The 26,086-nt window shown below is 41.3% G+C and overlaps 1 protein-coding gene across 1 annotated transcript; it reads right to left on the reverse strand.

Annotated features, from left to right (window-relative positions):
• Positions 1-4,861: 4,861 nt before the first annotated feature.
• On the reverse strand, positions 4,862-26,050 carry HSF2 (heat shock transcription factor 2). Its single transcript, XM_048491993.1, has 13 exons — positions 25,861-26,050; positions 19,764-19,872; positions 16,569-16,696; positions 15,984-16,108; positions 15,681-15,756; positions 15,196-15,257; positions 14,990-15,074; positions 14,160-14,305; positions 8,527-8,796; positions 7,753-7,858; positions 7,435-7,488; positions 6,794-6,878; positions 4,862-6,244 (listed from the first exon to the last, which is right to left on the reverse strand). The coding sequence occupies exons 1-13, from the start codon at positions 25,993-25,995 to the stop codon at positions 5,955-5,957; spliced, it is 1,671 nt and encodes a 556-aa protein (XP_048347950.1). The 5' UTR covers positions 25,996-26,050; the 3' UTR covers positions 4,862-5,954.
• Positions 26,051-26,086: the final 36 nt, after the last annotated feature.

A 26,086-nucleotide genomic window follows, 5' to 3' on the forward strand; every position in this document is an offset into this window, starting at 1 on the left:
GTTTTGAAAGAGTGCATTTTTTTAACCTTAATCAGTGTTTGAACATATTTAGCAAAAGTGGTAACTACTGGAACTGAGGCCTCAGATACATTAGTATTCTTGCAGTACTATTAACCACAGTGGTATCCCAAGCTTGTAATAGATCATGCCAGGAAAATATGCTTCTGGAGTCATTTGATTTTTACAGGTGGAGGGGTTTTTTGCCACACATTAAGTAGATGCTTTTAAAGCTATTCTTTCTAAATTGCGCTCCTTCAGGAGTGATATGTAGCATAATTTTCAAAGTTACACTTTTTTCTTTCAGAAATAATTTGCTGGCAGTAGGCGCATAGATTTATATTTGGGAAATCTTGTGTCTGTGACTCCAGTAACTGCTAGATTTTTTTTGTATAGTTTTGAACGGTGGAAGTTTGGGAACACGATGAATATGGTTGTTGTTTTAACCGGTACCATTAATGAACAGTTTTCATTCCAAATTAAGGTTGTCCAATTGGAAGTGAACTGTATTTCAATTTCTGCAGTGTTCCTTATATTGCTGGGCACTCATTGCTTATTAAATTTACTTAAAACACTTTGATGTAAATGGACACACTAATTAAATTCAACATGAAAAATGCAATTTGAAGATTTAATATTAACTGTATAGGTAGTCACTTTGAATGTGAATGTATGCTGTACCAATCAATAAATGTTCAGATAAGATATCTCTTCTGCTTCAGGATGAGTCTAGTTTTAGTAGATGTTCAGAGATGGATGAGCATCACTCAGTGGGGACTGGTATCTAAGCTTTCCTCATTCAAATTGGATGCTTAGTCTATTCTGTCGCACTGTGTACCTTTTCAGAGTTGAAGGCAAGACTTTAGAGCTGCAGGTAGTGGAGCTGTACAGGTCTTTCTCTCTTAGGATGCCATGGTCTGTGCAGTTTTCTGTAGTACTTTTCTCTTTTTATAAACACTGGAGGGGAAGCTGAATTTAAATCCTACCACAGATGCCAAATATAAGTATTTATACCCCACCTTTCAGTGGCTTGTTCCCAAGGTGGTTTACACAGAACTGGGGCCCTAGGCCCAAATTATTGTTTAATATGCTTTCCTGAGTAACAGCTGTTGTATTTTGCTGCTCATCTGGCCACTGTCACAGTGGATGACCATGACTGGATAATCATTTTAGTTTTGTGAGTGGTGACTGTCACTTGTTACAAATTAAGTCTGTATGGGAGGTAATGGGAGAGCAGGTACCCTTAGCATAACAATACTGAGGTCACAGTGAGAAATTTCCCTGTTCTCACTATTTTCCTATTAATGCATGTAAGAGACCTGTTGGATCATGAATGGTCCAGCATCCTGTTCCTCACAGAGGCCAACCAGTTACTCTGGAAGGCCAATTACAGGGCAGGGAGACCAAGGTCTTCCTGATGCTGCCCCAAGTGCTAATATTCAGAGGTTTGCTGCCTAGTTTGCTCCTTTTAGTCATTGCTCCTTTTAGTCACCGTGGCTGGGAACCACTGTTAGATATGTCCTCTGAGTCTGCCTAATCCCCTTCTAAAGCTGCATGTGGCTATCATTGCATCTTCTGGCATCACATTTTATCACTTGCTACATTTTAATCACCGTGTAAAGAAGTATTTTAACTGTCCTGAATCTGCTACCCATCATCTTCATTGAATACCCTCAAATGGTGTTATTTTGAATGGAGAAAAAGGCCTTTTTACGCACTTTTGTTCTGCCTTTCCTTGACTGTAGACATTCATTTACTCATTTTTAAGGCTCTTCCAAAGCCACCACATCACAGATCGCAGAAGCTGCTTAGTTTTCAAATGCTGGTAAAACAAGACTTCCCCCGCTCTCCTTGTGAACGTAATCAGGATATTCGAAAGCACTCTTCTTCTGGGTTTTGCAGCCTCCAAGAAGCAGCGATCAGGGAGTGTTGGGTAGGCAAAATGCCATTGGAGAAGGAAGGAGGAGGCAGCAGGTTCCTTTCTAAATGGAGAACCATTGGAGAAACCCTACAGTGAAGCACCCAGCTATACCACATAATTAAGTGTGCAATTTACCAAATTCTTTGCCCAATTTTTCTATCCCATGCATAATTATATAAACCTTAAGATCCGGTCTCCCCTTAGTTGTCTCTTTTCTAAACTGAAAAGTCTCAGACTGTTCAGTCTTTCCTCAATATGAAAAGTACTATAGAAATGTAACAAAACAGTCCAACCCCTGTGCTCGCCCTTATTTATTTCAACTTGCTTCTGCTTGACATTCAACCATTTTTAATCTGGGGTCCTCTTACCCCATGATTGCCAGGATTTGGGCAGGAGTCTTTTGTGAAAAACGCTTTAGTAAGCATTTTGTTTCTCTGCCATCCCATTTTCCTTTAGCAATCCTTTATTCCTTGGTCATCCAAAAGGCCAACTGCTGCTTTGTTTGGCTTCTTGTTCTGGATATATTTAAAGAAATGCTTATTGTTAGTCTTGATACTTTTAGCAATTCACTCAAATTCTCTTTCCCCATTGCTACTTAACTTGCACTTAATTTTGCCAGACTACCATCCTCCCTGCTGTACATATAATTGGGGCAGAACTTCCACTTTTTAAAGGAAGTCTTTTGCTTTTTGTTTTCCCGCACTTGTTAATCATGCAGGCATTCTTTCAGACTTGGCGGTACATTTCCTAACCTGGGTAATAATAATTCATGTGTTCCCGGCTCAACTTCCTATTACCTATTCACCTTGTTTTTGTAAAGTTCCCCCTTTGAAATCGTATGTCTTTGCAGTTTACAACGTGGCAATCTGCTCCTGTATCGAGTAAATATAAATCATTTGCAGTCTTCAGACTGGAGCTGGCAACTATATAGGTTGGTCTCTGATCATGCCTTTCTTAATGCACCCGTTGTCCACTAGGGCAATGCATGCTTGATTGTCCTCATACATGGTGATTGGTAAAATTTCATCTACACCAAAGTCCAACAGCAAAGTAACAATCCATTCCAATTCCTTGCAGGCATCACAAGCAGCGACACATTCAGCTTCAGCTGTTTAATGTTTTAGACTTATGGGTGACTTTCTACTGACATGAATGCTGGACACTGTTCCCAACAATGACATATTCCACCAGATCCTGAACCCTGCTCAGGACCAACTCTAAGATCACTGTTCCAGTGCATAGTCATCTATGATGTCTAGGCATCTCATTCTATAGTATGATTTGATCACATTTACCCAGTTAATGGGAGACTAGCTGAAATCACTGAGTATCATAACATTATCAGCTTTAGTCACCTCCCTTCTATTCCTCTCAAGATTAGCCTAAAGCGTTCGGTCTGGTGGGCAATAGTACAGCCCCACATTTAAGTAGCGCTTAGGGTCCAGTACCTCCATCCACACCACTTCTCTTGGGGAGTTCCCTAATATTTTTACGACTCATTAGATTTTGTGGTCTCTTTGATACACAACGTACATCTCGCTCTATAGAGTTTATACCCAGAGATTACCATATCATTGATTTTCTTCATTCCACCATGTTTCTGAGACATTCCAACTACCATATATACTCAAGTATAAGCCGACCCGAATATAAGCAGAGGCACCTAATTTTACCACAAAAAACTGGAAAACTTAATTGACTCGACTATAAGCCTTCAAACTTGACTCAGTAGCAGCTAAAAACAAGATTTGGGAGCAAGATGAGATAGAGTTGCAGAGTGAGCAGCGTTCCAGCACTCTAAGAACACAAATGAACCATTGTTTTCCTCCAAATGTAGAATAAATATGGGATTCATAGCCATGCCAGCCTAAACTTTGTTCCAAAGAAACTCTTTTTCTTCAGCAACATCAGTATTTGGCAGTAAACTACTGTATGAAGAATTGTATTAATCTAGAATGCAATGCACCAATAACCTTTAGGAGAGAAATGCCTCGGTTTCTTTTAACACACACACACCACCTAGTAATGCTATGCAGGCTGTCCTTACAGCTTGTTTTTTACAGCTCTCTGGTGAGTTAGAAAAAAAGCAGCAACGTGCTCACCGGATCCCCACAGCAGCCCCAGCTCCGGCCGCCATCTTGGAATTACTGTATATACTTGAGTATAAGCCGAGGGAGGCTTTTTCAGCATTAAAAATGTGTTTAAAAAGTCAGCTTAAACTTGAGTATATACAGTATATAAAATCATTGAGCATCAAGCACTCCAACTCCCTCACTCTGGCTCAGAGGCATTTGGCACTGACACATCGATAACACTTTTTCCAACCTGTTTTCATCTCCTTTGCTATCCTAGTCTCATTTTCAAGTTCTCGTGTGATCCTACCAACATTATCTCGAGTGTTTACACCACGCTTTTGGACAACTGTTCTGAAGCGAGGGAGGGAGAGAGGGCAGAGGTGTAGCAAGGAGGAAAAGTACCCAGTGCATTGATGTGTCCTCTGCCCCCCTCCTGCCCCGGAATTCCCCCACCACAACCCTACAGGGGTGCCCGCCCAATATCGCCCCCCCCCACCCCCTTGGAGCTATACCTCATGGAGAGGGTAAATGTGCTTTCCAGTCCAGTAAACACAGCAGAAGCTGTTTCATCAAAACTTTTTCAGTGTCCCTTTGGTTTATACAAGACTTCAAAAGGGGACTACAAATAATTCATGTTGTGTAACTTTAACAATGCTGAAGCTGGTTTGGTATCAGGGAGATTGTCCCATTTTCAGAAGTTGTATTTATAGCATTGTACAGTATTTTTAGTCAGTCAAATGTTTTCTTTCCCATTTCAAATATGCATAAATGGGAAAAAATTCAGTACCAATGCAGAAAGCACACTTGAATTCATGCTGCTGTATGGGGCAGCGATTAACATTCAAATTATATTACATCAGTCCTGAAGCAGGGTACAGTGTCTTTTTATTCAATATTACTGTGCCCCATTCTAGGTATGTTAAACAAGCCATACAAGTCCAAGTAGGCATAAGGCAGTTTAGAATATGAAGCTCCTGTTCTTATTCTCTCAAACTGTAGCTGCTACCCACATGCCTAAGAACATGGAGAGGTGCAAAGGCAGAAAGTCTATTAACATTGTAATGAAAAGTACCATGATCCAGTAACTTTTTTCTTTCTTGCTTAAATCAAGCATGAGATTAGGTTTTTAAAATGCATCAATGAAGACCTACAGAAATTACTAACTTGGGACTGAAATAGACAAATTCTTGAAAGGTGCAGCACGGGGACCAGGGGTCTGCAACCTGTGGCTCTCCAGATGTTCATGGACTACAAAACCCATCAGCCCCTGCCAGCATGGCCAATTGGCCATACTGGCAAGGGCTAAAGCAAAGCGGTGATTTTGGGTTGCTTCAGTGATCCATGAGCTAAGGACTGAGGATCTGTCCTCCTTCCTTCATCAACTTTCTATTCTTTTAAACTAATCCAGCTTAGGTCCTATACCCCCAGACATATACTTCCCCTGAGTGGGAAAAAGACTACTGGTGAAAAGGGAACAAGAGAAAGATCCAACAGCAGAATTAATACTGATTAGTGGATATATAGCTTCATGGAAGCAGAACTGAAGATGTGTCAATGACACACCATAGAGTATTCTGGCCCCTTAACAGTTTTATTTAAACAAAGTTGTAAAAATAGAAAAACAAAGTACAGAAGAGTAAAATCAGGAGTGCTATACCACCCCTTCCCCCACAGTACACTAATGAATTACTTGAGTCATACATTAGGACCAAAAGCAAACAAGAGAACTGTAACAAGTTATTTGAGCATATCTGATCATCCAGTATATTCTGAATACATATAGTTCCAAATAGAAGTGTACTAATGTAAACAAACTGCATGTTTGTATAAACGCTTAAACTGCTGTGACTGAACTTGTGGAAAAGTGACAGAATCAGCTGTTTTAGGTTCCACATTGTACGCTCTCAGAAAATGTTAATTTATGAAAGATCTAAATAAATACTTTGTGGTCATCTCTTATGTTAGTTGCTCAATAGCGGCATATCAGTGTCCATTGGCACAGGTGCAAGTTCACACAGATAAAATAGCGTAGCTTCACTGGCTTCTGCCTCTGTCAGTGGTTCCAGACGGACAAGTTTGCTTTGAGTTGGCTGAGGATCAAGACTGCTTTCCAGGAATTCATCTACTTCTAATGGTTTATCTACAGAAGACATCCCTTCAGATGCTGAATTTGCACTCTCAACTGCTGAACTGGGATTTCCATCAAGGAATGCAAGAAGGGGAAAGGCAGTATACTGAATGAGCTGCTTATCTATAAAAAAGCCAAAAGAATTACCTGTTAACCACAACACATTTATATGAAGCTAAAAAATACTATGAAGAAAAAAAAAGACTGAAATATGTATCATTTCTCCAGCCAGCCTCCACCCCCACCTCAAAAAAACTACAAAGCCTTATCCAGACAGTGCATGGCACAAATTGTATGTTATCTAGTTGAGTTCTCTCTCAGGAATAGGAAGGAAATATCAGGGTGGATTGGGAGTCAAAATATACCCTGAAAAGGCAAATCCCCCCATCTTTTACTGAGAGAAACCACCACGAGGGACACTGAGATCTCAGAAGACATCCATTTGTTAAAGGTAGTTGCTTCTCTTATGGGGAAGGGGGGGGGGGAGGTAATCCATCACTATGCATGTATATGCAAGATAGACTTCAACTTCTTCAAATCTGGGCCTTCACTCAGGTTTTTAGAAAGCTCTGTTTTGTCTATTCATGATTCAAGCCTTTGGATTTAACTATCCATAGATAAGGCCCTGTTGAGCTTTGCATTATATCCGGGCTTCAATTACTGTGTACCAACCTGATTTAGGATTAGAATCTGGCACATCTTCATCAGCCGGGTGAGTGCCATTTGTCTTCATGGTTTCAATTCCCTTTGTTTCCAACTATGAAAAGATCATAAAGAACTCAAGACTTTAGTGAGTGTTGGGACACCCAACATAAATCCAAATCCATAACAACTTTTAAGAGGTATTTAACAACACACAAGCAACATATAGACGAAGGAACTGTAATAAGCCACACTCAGAATATTATTCAGGAGTTAAGGCTCAGCAGTACCTTTTTTTCCACTCCTACCAATATTTACTTGTCAGATAAGAGACAAGCTCAAGTAAGAGAAAAAGTATTTAAAATAATGCAGTTTTAAAATCAGTTCTCATGATCTGGATCAAATCTGATGCTAATAGATCATACATATTAAAATGCATTACTGAAGTGTAAAACCACTACAGTATGCTCCTACCGAAATAAATCTGTCTCCAGCTACAGAACATGAAGACTGTTTAAATGCAGATGGGTAATTTTTAAAAACAAATTTCTAGTACTGGAAACAGCTCATCCATAACACATTTCCTTGATAAAACATACAAATATACAGTAACATGCCATTTTAATTGCGACAATTGATCATTGGCTCATTGATGTGCTCTTTAAACTTACTTTTGTACTACTGATATGACCTGTAGGATTCATCTGCACAGAACTTGAAAAGAGCTGAAGACAAAACACAAATGTCTATATTATAGATCTAAACAGTTTACTTTCAACCTGATTTTTTATTTCTCAAAATGCAAGACTGCAGATCCAGTACAAACCTCTATTTTGCAAATATTCTTCCAAACTTTCAAGGTTACAGTTAATATTTATACAGACAATCCTCCGGGACAAAAGTTACAAGATGATAACATCTACATTTGCCACAGCAAAGGCCTTTCAAAAGAAAACAGAAGCCAAATGAAAGTAAGTGTAAATATTTACATCTACTAGAAGATCTGGGTCTATGCTGAACTGTCGACCTGAGAGCATAGCCTGGAAATCCTCTAAACTGCAATCAATGCTCTCGAGGTAGTCGAGAAGCTCAACCCTAAGATGGTATAAGAAAACACCATAAGACTCTAGCTTTAAGGAAAAATAAATCAATGAATCAAAATAAGGTGTAGAGCACGTCATTTTAAGATTCTCAAATGTTATGATCATATCAGAAACACAACCAGGGGTTTCTTTTCCATTTACAGTTCAGTTATAAGAAATCCAAAAACTCTTTCCAAGTCTCATAAATCACCGCAAAAAATTTCACACTTCAAATTGTGATCTGTGGTCCCTATGGAATCTAAAGTGAAATATTTAGGACCAGCTGTTTAAAAGGCAGACATGAAGTATTTGAAATATAATTCTCATAACAGAATGTAAGACATCCAAGGAGCGATCCATGTTGATCATTGGAAGAGGGATGTATTAATCATACACACTGACTTTGGAGCTTTGTTATGCTTTTTACAACCCAACATCTAAAAGTATGTGCTATATGGAAATTTCCCACTAAAACAAATAACAGCAAAAGTCCAATTACTTTGTAATTACCTCTTACCACTGAATTCCAAACTGGAAGAAAAGGACACTCTTAATGCCTGCCCTTAAATCGCACACATTTCAGAGAACCATGTTACAGTACAAATTACAGTTCATCCTGAAATTCTTAAACAAGGAGTACTGTGAACGTTAGAACTATAAGTTGTCAAGAAAATTACTCACTTTCCAAGAAGATTGATATTCTGTGAAATCACACCATTTTCACTGAGTATGGAATCCATCATTGAGACTGGGTCTTCTGCAGTTAAAGCTGACTGACTGTTCAACTGAACAGCACTGGACATTAATGGGCTTGAACCGTCAGTGGAAGAACTGACAGAATCACTGGATGGAACTGTTAATGATGCAGTACTTGCATTTTCTTGAATTATAGGCCCGTAGTCATCTTCATCATCATCTTCTACAATTACAATATCAGGGGAATGGCTACAGCTGCAATACAAAGTAGAAAAAGGTGGAATGAAGCTACCACCAAACTGTTATGTAGAGTTAGTCAGCTATTTCCTGTTAGAAACTACAGTGGGCTTTTAGTTATGGTTTTCTTCTCTGAAGTTCAAGACAGCCTAATAATAAACATTCCTTCCTTTGAAACAAGGAGTCTAGTGACTTAAAATACTATTTATAGTGCAAGCCAAGTGTTCACATATAGCCTATTAGAAAGAAATCCTTGCAATAACTCTGTAAGAAATCAAGCACTGTATACTTTTAGTATAGATATACAACTGACTGTGACTTGTCTATGACCACTTGGCATTTTTATGATTAGAAAAAGTTTTGAACCAGGATCACCCAAGCTATCGCTTATGTTTGGTCACAATGCTTGTGAATGACACTTCTTCTGGTGGAAGGTTTGTCTGATTGTCACCACTTCCCCCCATCCCACTTCAGATCTCCATATCATCTCTATGCAGTTCCTAGGCACTCCAAACAGTAGGGATAACATTTAAAGGGGCATGATAAGTGCAAGAAACTTCAATTCTACAAGCAGAGTTCTGCTTGGAATTAGCTGCCTTCAACAGAATAGGGCTTTTGTAATAAACTATTTAGAAATACATGCTGAGCAGGTATTAGTAATGAAGTAGTCATAAGACTGCATTCTAGTCATGCTTACAAACCTCTATTACCTGCCATTCTGGCAATAACATATTGCTGATGCTTCTTTATGGCTTTCTTTACAAATGGACAGACATAAGTTCCAGCCCTTGCTGTTCTCACAGCCATGTGTAAACCAAAGGACATTTTAAAGTGGCTCTTAACAAAGATGAGCCAAACTTTCTTAAAAAGGGACCTATATTCACTACTAACTGCTGTGCTATACAGAACAGTGTACAGGAAATCTCTCTACGCTGGCTAAAACAATTCTGAGACATCTGTTCCAGGGAAATCTCTAATTTAACTAGTAATTAGTAAAAAGAACAGGGCAGCTGTGAGTAAGGGAAAAATATTACACAAAATTGTCTTGATAGAAGATAAGGTATCTAGTCTCCATTCAAGAAAGGTGTATGAACTTGTCCAAATAGTATCATGAAAGACACACCCACCCACACATTTCTAGTAACCAAATTCCTGACTCCATGCAGACTTTGTTTTTAAATTTAAGCTGATAAAACCCCTTTCCTAGACCAGTTTAAGCCTGCTTTTATGGTAAACACAGAAGGTTCAGCACTGTAAAACATTTTATTGATAAAAAGCATGTCTAGTGGATCATTTCAATAATATATCTCTTCCTACTCTACACCTATATGAAGTTGTCTGTTGGTGATGATCCCCTACTCCTTTATCATACTAATTTTAGGGTGATCCCATCTTGGCTGCCTCCCTGAGAGTTTAACGTGTGGGTCTTAGAATTCACAGCCACATTCTAAAGATGTGTAAAAGCAAGCCTGGCCAACTTGTCCCTCACCCCTAACATAAGAACATAAGAACATAAGAACTAGCCTGCTGGATCAGACCAGAGTCCATCTACTCCAGCATTCTGCTACTCGCAGTGGCCCACCAGGTGCCTTTGGGAGCTCACATGCAGGATGTGAAAGCAATGGCCTTCTGCTGCTGCTGCTGCTCCTGAGCACCTGGTCTGCTAAGGCATTTGCAATCTGAGATCAAGGAGGATCAAGATTGGTAGCCATAGATTGACTTCTCCTCCATAAATCTGTCCAAGCCCTTTTTAAAGCTATCCAGGTTAGTGGCCATCACCACCTCCTGTGGCAGCATATTCCAAACACCAATCACACGTTGCGTGAAGAAGTGTTTCCTTTTATTAGTCCTAATTCTTCCCCCCAGCATTTTCAATGAATGCCCCCTGGTTCTAGTATTGTGAGAAACAGAGAAAAATTTCTCTCTGTCAACATTTTCTACCCCATGCATAATTTTATAGACTTCAATCATATCCCCCCTCAGACGTCTCCTCTCCAAACTAAAGAGTCCCAAACACTGCAGCCTCTCCTCATAAGGAAGGTGCTCCAATCCGTCAATCATCCTCGTTGCCCTTCTCTGCACTTTTTCTATCTCTTCGATATCCTTTTTGAGATGTGGCGACCAGAACTGAACACAGTACTCCAAGTGCGGTCGCACCACTGCTTTATATAAAGGCATGACAATCCTTGCAGTTTTATTATCAACTCCTTTCCTAATGATCCCCAGCATAGAGTTTGCCTTTTTCACAGCTGCCATGCATTGAGTTGACATTCCCATGGAACTATCCACTAAGACGCCCAAATCCCTTTCCTGGTCTGTGACTGATAGCACTGACCCCTGTAGCGTGTATGTGAAGTTTGGATTTTTTGCCCCTATGTGCATCACTTTACATTTTGCTACATTGAACTGCATTTGCCATTTCTGAGCCCACTCACCTAATTTATCAAGGTCCACTTGGAGCTCTTCGCAATCCTTTGTGGTTCTTACCACTCTACATAATTTGGTATCATCTGCAAACTTAGCGACCACACTACCCACCCCTACTTCCAGGTCATTTATGAATAAGTTAAAGAGCACTGGTCCCAAAACGGATCCTTGGGGGACACACTCCTTACATCTCTCCATTGTGAGAACTTCCCATTTATACCCACCCTTTGTTTCCTGTTCCTCAACCAGTTTTTAAGCCATAGGAGGACTTCCCCTCTTATTCCTTCATTGCTCAGTTTTCTCAACAGTCTCTGGTGAGGAACTTTTGGAAATCCAAGTAGACAATGTCCACTGGTTCCCCCTTATCCACATGTCTGTTTACACCTTCAAAGAACTCTAGTAAGTTTGTAAGACAGGACTTGCCTCTACAAAAGCCATGCTGACTCTTCCTCAGCAGGTCTTGCTTTTCTACATGTTTAATAATTTTATCTTTAATGATAGATTCTACTAATTTACCAGGAACAGATGTCAAACTGACTGGCCTGTAATTTCCTGGGTCCCCCCTAGACCCTTTTTTAAAGATTGGTGTGACATTGGCCATCTTCCAGTCTTCAGGGATGGAGCCTGATTTCAGGGATAAGTTGCATATTAATGTGAGAACATCAGCAATTTCATGCTTGTGCTCTTTAAGAACTCTTGGATGAATGCAATCTGAGCCAGGGGATTTGGTAGCATTTAGTTTATCAATGGCTGCCAGAACTTCTTCCTTGTCTACCACTATTTATTTATTTATTTATTTATTTATTAGATTTTTATACCGCCCTATCCCCGAGGGGCTAGTTCCTCGGATTCACCTCCTAAGAAGCTTGGTTCAGGTGCAGGAATGTTCCTCACCTCCTCTTGGGTGAAGACAGATGCAGAGAATTCATTCAGCTTCTCTGCAATCTCCCTGTCATCTTTTAGCACACCTTTTGTTCCCACTTCATCTCATCCTAAGGGCCTACCGCTTCCCTAGCTTCGGCTTCCTGCTTTTGATGTACTTGAAGAACTGTTTGTTGCTAGTCTTGATGTTCGCAGCCATGCGTTCCTCATAATCCTTTTTTGCCTCCCTTACAGCTAACTTGCTTCTCTTTTGCCACCATTTGTGTTCTCTCTGGTATTCTTCATCAGTTAAGTTGGACTTCCATTTTCTAAAAGACATCTTTTTTTTCCTAATAATTTCCTCAACCTCCCTTGTTAACCATGGTGGCTTTCTTTTGGACTGGGCGCTGAAACACTTTCCTAACCCTCAAGCGGAACACATTCCAAGCTGAGCTTTTAAAGACTGTGTTTTTAAATAACCTCCCAAGCACCTTTGGACATTTTTGACTTCTCTTGATTTTCCCTTTCAGCTTCCTGCGCACTTATCCCCCCTCATCTTTGAGAAATTTCCCTTTCTGAAGGCTGAATGTAACTACCATTAGTAGTTGTCACTTGTTCGCATGCAGAGATACTGGAATTCGACAGCATTGTGGTCGCTTCTGTTCCCTATCCGGCTCAACAACACCTCGACTTCCTCGCACCAGGTCCTGGGTCCCACATAGAATTAGATCTAGGATCCTTACCTCTCCCCTGAGGGTTGGTTCTACAAACCATCTGCTCTTAAGCCACGGTCATTTAGCATATCCAGGAATGTTCTTTCCAATTACTATTGACCCTGAACATGCATTTTTCCAGTTTCATGTGTAGGGATAGTTAAAATCGCCCATTACCACGACATATTGCATTTTGCTTTTGTTGGCCTCTCTAATTTCTTTTTTTCCATCTCAGAATCCTCTTGTTGCAACTTTTGGTCAGGGGGACGATAATATATTCCTACCTGTTAAACTATGCTTCACCCCTGGTACATTGATATTATCCCACAGTGCTTCTGTAGAGGAATCAGCTCCCCTGCATTGTCTATTTTATGTGACACTATGCTCTCTCTTTGATGTAGAGAGGGCCACCCCACCCCACATGCAGCCCTGTCTCTATTCCTTCCTGTAGGAGCTCTGTAACCTGGGATAACAAAGCATCCCACTAGGTTCTCCCTCCATTCCACACCATGTCTCTAGCTTGATGCCCACTATATCAATGTCCTCCTTCAAAACTCTGTACTCCAGCACCCCCCATTTTAGGTCGAATGCTTCTACTATTAGCATAGAGACACTTGTATACTCTGTCTCTGTCCCTAACCTGGGATTTATGTGATTTGCCCTCTCAGCTCCTTTATGTGGCAGACACTATTACTTATGGTGGAGCCATTTCATCTGCTATGCTCTCCTGCAAGCTTGTATGTGGTTGATTTAGAAAAACCTCCCTCTCTGTCTGCATCCCCATGGACTCTGTATTCCGAACCGAAGTCACCTCAGCTCCTGTCGGCTTTCCCCCAAGGATCAGTTTAAAAGCTGTTCTGCCACCTTTTTAACGTTGAGAGCCAGCAGCCTGGTTCCTCTTTGGTTCCCCTAACTTAAGACCTGTGTGAGATAGGCAGACTCCAAGGCGTTACCACTAACCCTTCAACCATGGGGGCATTACCACTAACCCTTCAACCATGGTGAACTACTGCAATATTATATCAATGGTCTTTGAAGACAGCTCAGAACATAGGGTTCACCAGCATTAGTTACAAGATCATTTTACCCCAAACCTGAAAGCTATTATTTCACTAAGCTTCCAGGCAGATTTCAGAGACTTGGCAAATACTTATACAGCTCTACACAGCTTTGAACTGATCTGAAGTACCAGCTTCTCACACATAAGCTTGCCTTCTAGCACAGATCAGTCAGGGACACTATTCTGCACAATGCCACTCACAGGAACAAATTAGATAAGCACCAGCAATATAGCCTTCTTTATTGGGGATACTCAAACTGCAAAAATCCCTTTTCCACAAAGGTCTTTATTTCAGTAAGGCATCCACAGACACTTCTTACTTTGAATCTGAAGTCATGTCCTCACTGGTTTCTGGGGTAACTGGAGCCTTTTCTTCATCTACCACATCATCAGTGATATCATAAATAATTATATCATCTGACAACTGCTCTCTTTGTTTTAGGCCATCAGTCCTGTTGAGTGGTACCTGCACAATTAAGATGAACAAAAAAAAAGGTTCCCAGGAAGAAAACTCCCAACGTAGATATACTTCAGAGCAAATCAGAAACCGATTACAATGTTGCAAACTTTATAAACTTAAAAGCATGGGATCAAGGACTCAGGGGGGGGGGGGGCAGGGAGGAATTTCACTGCATCCATCCTGATCCCCCGCTCCACACTATCCTCATTTTTCCTCTTTCCCTTCCTGTGGTGTCCCACAGCCTTTCCCTTGCCTCCCACTCAGCCCAGTTTTTCTTTTTCATTCTTGGTCTTCAACCATGGTTTGATGTGATGTGAATTAAGCCAATATGTTTTAATGAAGACAGGTAACATACTTAGCTGTGAATCATCAAGTGATGAGAGGACTGACTGACATAGATGTAGTTGAGGACCAATCTAAGGAGTGATCAAGAAACCACACCACAGGTCATAGGATGTAAATATTTTCTCCTCTTTCAAAAATGTAAACAAACTTGCTCATTATGATATAAATTTATATTCTGGATTTCACTCAATATGTTCTTTCCTTAGTAACATGAAAAAAAGGATGGATTGTTCTCATTTTGTACTGCTCTCTGCTCTTGTCAGAACAGCTTTATTCGTTCCACTGAACTATGACTTCAGCCTGAACTCTTCTACTTTGCATAAATAAACTTCAAACTGAACTCACGGGATGTTTGTTTTCTGCAGGTTCTTTGACTATGTGCTGGAACAAGTTGGACTTTGGAGCCCCATTGGTATTCAGAAGCAATGGGCTAACACAAAACAAAAACAACAACACATAGTTAGTGAAGAAAGCTAGAAATATGGCCTCTGCAAATGCTGTTTAATGAAAAATTTGTTTTAAAATTCCAAAGGTCACCTAAAACCACTTACCGCTTGCGTTTCAAACTTACAAGCTGGTTATTCTGAACAAGGCTAACAATGAACTGTACAATCTGCAGAGAAAAATGTAAACAATGCTTAAGTGTTCCATATCATGAGAACAAATTGCCATTTGTTTGTCAAAATTAAAATGAAATTAAGTTAACATTTTTAGATAAAAACTTAGAATAGAGACAACCATAAATCAGATCTTCGATAAAGAAGCATTTCTAGACATGTGAACTGAATTTCTCACCATCGGCTGCCTAAATCATGTCCAGATCATTTTAAAACTATTTTCTACATCATTCCTCCTCCAGCTTCTACTACTGGGTGATGCTTTGCTTTTTAATCTACTATGAAACCATCTCCAGTTTACACCCCCCCCCCTTTTTTTTTGGCTATGACAGCACAGTTTATACTTCTCTTCCCATTCCTACACTTCTGTTATAGATTAATTCTAATCCTGAGTGAAAAAGAACAAAGGTTATAGTTACCTTTCGAATAACTTGCTGCTGCTGCAAATGTTTTGCTCTCAGTTCTGCTACTTCACGCCAAAGAGATTCATTTTCTCTGTTTAAAAATGTTAATAATTAGTCTAAGAATTGAAAACTGATGTACTTTGAATTCTTAAATTATATTTTCCTGTAAACCACTACCGATGACACAGATACAGATCTGAACTAGAAGTTTTCTAGATCAGCAAATAAATAAATAAAACTAACCTTTCCTGATTTAATACTCTTCTTCTGAAAATTAAGTTATGAAAACACAAACCCCAATTTTTACATAAAATGTACCTTTTCAAAGCAGAGAGTCTAGATTCAATAGTCTCTTGTTTAATCTGAACTTTCTGAGCACTACTTATGATTTTAGATAGGTCTTCCTGACGAATTTTGTTTTCTTCTGGTCTTGAAGAAGAAACCTGCACAAATGAACACTACAAATGTCAGCTATCCAACTACTTGAGGATTATCTATTAAATATTTATGGCTATACAGCTGTGAAGTTGCCAAATACTGACATGAACCTAGACTTCTTACTCCATATATGTCTGCATCCTCTTTGTACGTAAGAAAACAGCACAGTCTGCATAAGAATAAAACTACTACGTAAAAAATTAAGATGAATGGTCATTGATCAATGTGCTGGTGTTGGCAGAAATGGTAACTCTTGAAAAATATTTTAAAATGTTACTGCACTCTGATTTCTACTACTTACAATGAAGAACATCAGGAGGAATGAATGCCTAAATATCAGTCGGAGTTGCCAGTGTGTTAACAGTTCTAGCTTTTTAAAAGAAAACAACTTAAAAGTCAAAGTGCTTTAATGGCTATGAGAATTTGAACACGGGGGGAAATGGTTAAGTAGAATTTGTCACCAACCTTTCTTTTAATGTGTTCTAATAAATCTTCCCGTCCTTGCTTAAAATAAGGGTGCTGAAACTCAACAGGGCCATCCCGCTCTGATTTGACGATACCAGAGTCTACATGAACTACCTTACGGAAACCATCTGAAAAAAACAAAAACAAATTATGCAGACACTATTGGATACTTAAGGCTACAGCTCTCATTCATCAGAACAAAATATCTCCAAATTCTGTAATGACACAACAAAAAATCCTGCCATCTTTGTTTCATACATGGGAGATGTATTGTTGAATAGCATAAGCTGATGGTGACTCTGGACACCTTCATTTTATTTGGGGCAGTTAATGAAATGAAAACAGGGTCCATCACAGATAAATTCAGAGGACCCTCTGGAGGCCTAAAGAAAAATCCTCTCTCTTCTTGGGGTGACTAAGATGTGGACAACAGGATGGGAGATGAATCTCGTGACTCCTGCAGATGGTTGAGTTTACCATGAGAATAAAGGTAAGGATCAGCTGGAGTACCACCTTGTCCTTGTGGAAGATACATAGCAACCCCACCCAAAGGGAAGGGGGTAAATCCACCTGTGGGAGCAGTGTGCAGCCACGCTGATGGATTTTCCCACCCCAGTATTTATCCTGAAAGATAGGCAATGTTGCTGGAGTGCAGCTGTAGAGTGCCCCCCCCCCCCCCAACAGTGTGGCAACATGATACCGAACGCTGGCACCAGTGTCCCGACATAACCAGAGTGTGGCCAAGGGAGGAGCTGACTTTACTCAGCTTCCTCCCGACCATTTGCCATGTTACGCTGGTGGACAAGGCTTCAGATTTATGGCACCAAAAAGGGTGGTGTAGGTTTTTACAGCTAATGGGGCTTCTTGGTGGCAGGGAGGCTTTTTTGCCTTTCCAGCCTCTCTGCATTGAAATGAAGTCTCTTTGGGGGTGGCAGCTGACATGGCAGCACACAGTCTCTTAGATGAGGCTGCCCGCCTTTTTTGGCTGACAGGTCTCCTAAGTCCAACACTCTCCTAGGTGAAGTCACCAACAGTCTTCATACAAATCCATTTAAGGGGAACTGCCCTTAAGGGTTCAAAGGGAGGTTCTGTGAGAGCTGAAAGAACGATATTTAGCCTCCATGAGGGAGGAGGCAGGTTGTCTTGTTGGGCCACTGAAAGCAGAGATCCCAACAGGATGAGCCTGTCCCTCTATGCTAACAGTATAAAGGCCACCATACTCTAGCTATAAAATATAACTGGGCACCAAGCTCCTGTGCAAACATTTAATTAATGCCACTTCAGGTGCAAGAAGTGCCAAGTGCTCAAGAATCACAATAAATACATACATTTTATTTATTTATTTATTTATTTATTTATTTATTTATTTATACTTTGGGCTTCTAGACCGCCCCATCCCCGAGGGGCTACATAATATACATAAAGCAGTGAAAGTCATATCTGGGAGCACAATATATCCAAAATATATATTGATATTACAATATAAATATCCCAATTTGGTATATGTTGTTTACTGTCACTACAAGTACCAAGAATCCATACAAGTATTATAACATCCAAAAAAACTTAACCAGATGACTGTCCACTTTGCCATTTTCATCAACATATGTATAAACTCTCCTGGAAGAAGGGATTGTGAAAATTAAGATCTCACTTCAGCTAGTCTCCTGGTCTGTTGGCAATAAAAATCAATGCTGATCTCCCCATTAGTTGGCATCTGGCAAATAACCATCAGAATGATTTCCACAGTTAATCACACTTTCAGAATGCCTTCCTCAGTAGTTAAATCTTGCTGTCCCCTGACAGGATTAAAATATAGCCCCGTCTCCCATGATATGGCTGAGATATTGCCTAACGTGGCTAAGGTACTGCCATTATGTGTTGTCCCTCTCTGAGACTTGACCTTTCCTTGGGGGTAGGCAAGGGTGATCTCAGCTTGGAATGTTTGGACCCCCAAGATAGGGTTCTCACATCCCTTTGCAGTTATTCCCTCAAGACTCTCCTTAGAAGTCCTATAAACTCAGCTGAGGAAGGTTTTCATTCGCCTACTACCTAGTAACGGGGGTGGGGAGACTACATATTAACCCCCTGAAGATTCATTCTGGTGCTCAGGGAGTCCATCTGGGTGGGGATTCAAACGAAGGCTTGCCATCGTAGCTCTCTGGGCCAAACTGGCATCCAATAGAGCCATTTGTGCCTAAGATGCCATTTTCACACCTTTTCTATGGTGAGGTTTTAAGCACTTTCACTACCTGGCTCCAGGCAGGACCATTAAGAAGAAGAAGAGAGAGGTGGAATGGGAAAAAGTCTTGAAGACAACAGAAAAAGCAGAGTAAAGAGCAGGGTGTGAAACAAAGGTGTGAAGAGAAAGAGAGACAGGTTGGAAAGGTTAGGGGACACTCCTCCAAGTCTGAAAGACAAGTAAAAAAGGGAGAGGATTTTTTCTCCAAAGTCACACTTCCCTATCGAGAGTGGAAGAAAACTGATCGGGGTGACTCCCAGTGGAAGACAGGAAGTTGTCAAAGCATCACCCATAACAAGCCACCCTCCTTTTTAGAGAGAGAAGATGAAAGCCACACATGCAGTTGCCATAACACAGCCCCATGTAAACTCACAGAGCAGCACTATGGCAGCTACACAGGTCTCCATCAGAGAAGCAGTGTGCTTTTGGCATGCTGCATTTACAAAACTTTGCTACTGAATTCATATTTTTCATGTTCCTCCTAGACCAGGATATGAACTTGCCCTACTATAATACAGAGCAATACTTGCTCACTCTGGATGATATTACGATATTTGTCATGGCTTCACTCATCTGCTCTAATCTTACATGGTATACATTTTTTTCACTTGTCAGAACTCAAAACATATTTCTTTGCATGGGTGTAGTTGTAAGGGCTGTCCCATTCTGAATTCATTCTTGGACAGCATCAACTGCCCTTCTCCCTGAATTTGTTTTTAAAGATTCAGCATAAGTAGTTCTAAACTTGTATTTTGCTTGCTTTCATCATATGCCATCTGAGTGAAAGACTGCAGCTGCATGTATTATCTCTCAGACATCACAGAAATGAGTAGATTTGAGTGACAGGTAGAAGCCATCATTGTAAGAGATAAAGCCTCTATTATATTTCTCAGTTCGAGTTTGCATTAGGCAAGACATCTATATTTAAAACAGCACACTGTTATAGAACTTACACATATTCAGTTGTCTCACAAAGCTTGCCATGTTGTTGTGCTTGAAGTACTTTGGAAGAATCTCTTTTGCAAACCTTTGTTCATCCAACACAAGGAAACTCTGGCCATTCTGAAATTAAGATTACACATATCATACTAGTTTGGCTATAGCAAGCAATTTCTTAACCGCAAGCAATCAATTCCCCAAAAGAATTTTAAAATGCCTTGAAATACAATCAGAATTAAAACTGGGGTGTTGTGTGGTTTCCGGGCTGTATGGCTGTGTTCTAGCAGCATTTTCTCCTGACGTTTCGCCTGCATCCGTGGCTGGCATCTTCAGCTACATCTGTGGTTGGCATCTTCAGCGGATCCTCTGAAGATACAGGCAAAACATCAGGAGAAAATGCTGCTAAACATGGCCATACTGCCCAGAAACCACACAACACCCCAGTGATTCTGGCCATGAAAGCCTTCGACAATAGAATTAAAACTGTGTCGAGGATATTAAACTTGTAATGATCCCAAATTGAACTGTTTACAGATGTATGTGGGAATATCATTGAGCAATCTGTAACTGGAAGAAGATACCACTAGCAGTCTGAAAAGTCAAACGTTTAAAAAAAGAAACAATCCTATAGTTGAAAGCAAGAAAGGTAATGGAACAATTCAACACAGTATCAAAAGTCAAGTCAAATAAAGCTTCCATACGAATTTCTACAAATGCCCACATGGGGAAAGTGGATTTTTTTCTGCTTTCTTTCACAGATCAAGACAAAGGTTTTGAGGTTTGGGAAGCCCTGAACAAAACAACATAGGGCATAGGCTGTGGCCCCAAATGCAGGTGTCAGGATGAACACGAGATTAGAAGGGGGGGGGGGGAGAGAGAATAATCACCAATTTACCTATCCACTAGTATTCAGATATTACATCAATCTGAAGCTACAAACAAGGCTATCCAAATGCAGAAACTTTCAACAGTATTCTGCATGCAATTGGAAGGGAGGGAAAAAGAAACTAAGCTTGGTGCCTCTCACAGTCAACCTACTGCAACGTGAAAGCAGCCACTGCATATGAATGACAGTAAAGGGAGCACCGGACCCAGAACTCACAATTAGAAATCTGACTATTGGTTTATGAACCAAAGACCTTCCATTTCAAGTGGTCCGTGCCGAAGACAAACTTGCTACAGACTGCTTGAAGCGAATAGAAAGGGTGATGCATTTCTTGCCTAGTGTTTCAGAAGAACACTAGTATGGGGGAGAATGTCTGCCTCTAAAAGTTTGAAGGCTATCTCTATGGCGATGGAGAGGCTGCCTAGCAGTGCGGTAATATTAGATAAGGCAGGAATTCAAAAGGATGGAAGTCTCATTATGGGATATATGAAGGCTCTTGAAGGCTGTACTGCCCATGTATCAGTAATGTTTACTGCTTTGTATAGAAGGCTAGGCTCCCAAAGATTGAGTGTATCTTTGCCCTTTTGCTTGCTGGAATGCTCTTTCTTCAAATAAAGATTTTTTTTAACCTTATTTCATTCGGCAGTAAGGACACCAAGATCGGCCCTATTTGGCTAAAAAGACTGTATATTCATAAAACGTTTAGATTTTTGGGTACTTGAATTCCATTAATCCATTCACACTGTTATGCTCTTCCAGAGGTTTCTGTCAAATTATTTTGGACAATTTTTTCATATAGAAGTTATTATCACAGTTGCTTAGTTTTACAGTTCTCATAACTGTGAATTTGTCTGTGCAGAGATATTCATGCCTCTTCATCAAATCAAAAATTAAATAAATATACAGAACCCTGTAATTTGTAGGGATTGGCTTTATGTATAGACCTCTATGGGGATTCCATGAGCTTAGGGGGTTTCTCTTGGGACTGAATGTTGAGAGGATTCTGTGGGGCACCAAAAACAGTACACAGAACGTGGGGAACTTGTCAGGAGGGGACAATGTCTTTCCTAGGAGTTCTGAGTGAGGTTTGTGAACTCTGGGTTAGGACATTCCTGGAGATTTGAGGGTAAAACCTGGGGAGAACAGAGTTTGGGAAAGGAGATGCCAGAAAGTCCACACTCCCAAGTGGCCATTTGCTCCAGGGGAAGTTACCTCTGTCACCTGGAGAACACCTGTGATTCTGGAAAATCTTCAGTCAGCACCTTGAGGCTGACAACCCTACACACAATTGAGGTGTCCCATTACTTCCACCCCCACCTGCCTTCCCTTGACCCACAAGCAGAGATTTCCCCTAAATTGTGCTTTATGTGGGTTGAGTTGGTATGCATTTTTTAGGACAGGGACTAGGGTGAAAGATGGAAATTTTAGAATGGTTTTACATAATTATATTTTTGTATTGTGTTTTACGGATGAACCTCATCAGGGAATAAATAAATAAGAATTAGTCTTTAGCAATGTAAATTATTTTGCATCATTTTCATTCCATACTGAGTAAATAATAAACTAATTTCCTGACTGTAGATTTCTAGTATATATTTAGCAGGCTGACACATGCAACAATTCCTTTCATCTATCATACTAGAAAGGGTGACCTGACCTTGATGGCTGACCTTAGAAGTTAAGGCCCTAGTTATTTCTGATGGGAGACCAAAAGGAAGTCCAGGGCTGCCACTTGGGTGCAGGCAGTGATGTAGCTAAAGATTTTTTATGGGGTGGGCTCGGAGGCAGGGCCATGTCCCCACCTGCCCCCGACCCCCAAGCCCCAGTGCTTATAAAAGCAGCTCTCCAAGGTGGGGGACGGCAGACTCCCCCGCCCTGCCCGCCCTGGCTGCGCTCCCAGCCAGCAGTCCCTTTTGCCCTCCTTTCCAGTCAGAGGCATAGCTAGGGAAAATAAAGGCCGGTGCAAAATCTGAGTTTTGCACACACACACCCCACTGCCGTAGGAAGCCGCTGTGATGCTGGAATCCATCCCCAAACAGCATTACTTTCAATGGTTTTTAAACTAAGGAGCCCAGATTCTCCTTTTAAATCCACCTTAAAGGGAGAACCCCAGTTAAAACAACATTGAAACTTAATTTAGTTATCACTGTAATACCTTTCAAAGACAGATCAATATTATTTCCATACTGAAAAGAACAGTTGTCTGCAGAGTACAAAGTTCAAAATGTTTAAGATGGGAACTTCTGGACTTGTTCACAATTAACTTTCTTAGTCAATAAAAGACACTAGCTTGAACACATTGATCCTACAGCTGCTATGGTAGCAGCAATGATATCTTATGGAACAGTTAATTATTTGAAACCTCATCTTAAGTCAAACATACAAGTTGTAGAAAGAAGACTCAGCATGACTATCCAGCCATTCCTATGACATTCTTATCCCATGTTCCTCCAAAGTGTCTTCTGATTCTCCCCACCTACACTGTATCTTAATCCTATGAAGTAGAGTAAAACAGGTTGACTGAAGAGGGCTACTGGAAGTCATCAAGCAAGTTTCACAGCTGAGCAGAGATTTGAATCCAGGTCTCCCCAATCTATTCTGATTGCTAAACCACACTGGATCTCCCTAGCAATTTCACCACCACCCACTAATCACAACATTGCATTCCAATGGTCCCACTTGAGCCATGCACAGAAGTAAAAAAAATTAGTGCTGACAGGAATGCTACCTAGAAAAATCCTAGCTGAAAAATCCCATTCTAAATAAATAAAATAGCATGTAATCACCCCCATGCAATCAAAATCCCTCCAGCATCAGAAACCCAGCTGCTAGGATGGAAGCCCAAACAATATATGGGGAAAACGAACAGAAAAAAAATAGTGAGAGGGTTCTATTTCCATCATTTATAACCCAACTTTGAACCGAGACTCAAGGTGGATTACTAAAAAAATCAATCATTTTCAGGCTTCAACAGGAATTATGTGAAGTGCAGCACCTTTTACAGGCATTCAGTTAGGGTTTCGCAAGACACAATATCAAATAGTTCCAGTTTTTCACAAATGTGAGAAGAATTTAGGAAAACTATCTCGACTCAGCAGGTTAAGTAAGTGATTGACCTACGTTGCAAACCCATTTCTGCATATTTATTAGAATTTTTCAACAATTTCTTTGTCTTGTCAAATACCCTTGAGTTCCTAATCAAAATTTAGCAACAAGAATATTCTGGACACAAAACATTATATGCTGAAAATACAGCAACCCTGTTGCCAGACTGACAGTGCTAAATATGAATGTCTCTGAGAACCCATGACGACATTTGCTTTAGTCATACAAACACTATGTATGAAAACTGATCTCCCTAGCTCAGGGGTGGGCAATTATTTTTTCCATGGGGCCGCATAAGAAACAGAAAACATTGTGGAGGGCCGGGCCAAAAGGCAGGGGGGCGAGGCGCTTTTGAAAGCCCCGCAGAAGCCGCCAGCCAAGGCAACCAGCTTCTGCAGGGCTTTCAAAGGCGCCTTGCTCCCCAGCACAGCAGGGGGGCCAGTCAGGGTCATCCGGCGGGCCGGATGTGGCCCGCGGGCCGTATAATGCCCAGGTCTGCCCTAGCTCCTCTTCACACCATTCCATTCATACAGGCCTCAAAACAATCATAATACAATTAAAGTGTTTTAATATCTAAGGCAAAATTGCACACTATTATTCTACTTACTAGCACACAGCTATATTCATCTAACAGTGAACTGACTTGCAGCCTTATTTAATATTCTGTTATACTGAAGTAAATCCCAGTTTACTCCCAATACAGTTTACTCCCAAACAGCAGCAACCAGGCTGGGTCCAACAGATAATTTCTGAGACCAGAGTTGTGCCTATCTGCAAAGCACAACTTCCTTCTCTCTTTTTCCTGCTATGCTGAAAGATTTCCATTGGCCACCTCCTCCCACACTATTCACTCTGCCTGTTAAAATCCTCTTTCCAAGCTGGCTCCCTTTGCACCTCTTTCCAAGCTTGCTCCTTTGTAGAAATAATGCAGGCAGCAACCAGACACAGATCTTTTAAAATGGTAACACTTCACCTTTGGCATGCCATCCTCACAGAGTCTCACCTGGCAACTATTTTGTTATCCTTCAGTCACCAGACCAAAGTATTTCTCCTTAGGCAGGCTTTTAACTGTTCTATCATTTGCACTTAGCCTGCAAGCTGTTTGCTCTCCCCCTCCCTTTTTTTTTTTACAAATTTGCTTATAGGTTTTTGATTTAGGATTTTGAATGTGTCTTTAAAAAGTATACGTTCCCTCTCTATACAAGAACCCTTAATAATATCATTTTCCTTCACTTAGGCAGATTCCGCATGGGCCAAAAACAGTGGTGTGAAAACCACTTTCCTAACGGGGAAAGACACATTCACACCACTTTCACACCACTGTTTTTGGCCCATGTGGAATCCGCCTTAGTCTTTTATATTCAACATATATTAAATATGACAATATCCCTGTTATACTGGGTATGTAGACTTAAAATCAAGGAAACAGCTACTCTGTACGACCAAATAGGAAATTTGTGGCCAAAGCAAGATGCTAGAGAATCCCCAATTCGCAGTCCTATCTACTTCCCGGCTGTAAACACAATCAACCGCAGATCTCAATGAACTGGTAGCGGCCTTTACCTCTTCTGCGCGCGAGTGCAACGCGCTCGCCTGGAAATTATACGAAGGGGCCATACAGTTTCCCCCCTACACGAAGATCACCACTGTGCAAGGAAACCCTCCAGATTTAAAGCCCCAAAGCACAGACCTGCCGCGTGCACTCGCAGTCAAGCCGAAGTCGCACGTCATATCCACATCCTGCTCCCCCTCCGCCCCCCAACTGTACACATGCAGACATTCGAGCAACAGCACCAACAACGGCCTTGGGGGTTCCTTTGACAGCCCACTGGTGGCTAGGAGTCTTTCCTCCCCTTTCCCAAGTGCGCGCATGACGGCCAGAGGCCTCCTTCTCCCGCTGCCCGTGCCCGCCAGGAACCCGAGGCGCGATGGAGGCCTGACCACGCCCCCCTCATCCCCGACACAGGCACCCTTCGCTTCCCCTCCGACCCTTTTTTGGAAAGAGGACGAGGATCAGAGCGAGCCCCGGCCATCGTAGGCAGAGAACTAAGGGGTCATTACTTCTCCTCTCCCATCTCGTTCTGCCTCGGCTGGCTGCGGCCTTCCCAAGAGGCGCTCACCTGGCTCCAGGTAATGAGCTGGTTGCTCGGCGCGTCGCCCACCAGCGCCCAGAGTTTGCTGAGGAAGGCCGGGACTGCGGTGCCAGCGCCATTGGGGCTCGTTGTCATAGCCGCCACCGCCGGCTGCTGCTTCATTGTTGTCCGGACCAGAACCTAGAACGCCCCCCCCCCGCTCGCCTCCGTTCCCCGTTAGGACCCGCCCCCACGCATGCGCGGCAAGTTGCAC

Source organism: Sphaerodactylus townsendi, linkage group LG01 (assembly GCF_021028975.2).
Source record: "Sphaerodactylus townsendi isolate TG3544 linkage group LG01, MPM_Stown_v2.3, whole genome shotgun sequence".
Lineage (NCBI taxonomy): Eukaryota > Metazoa > Chordata > Lepidosauria > Squamata > Sphaerodactylidae > Sphaerodactylus > Sphaerodactylus townsendi.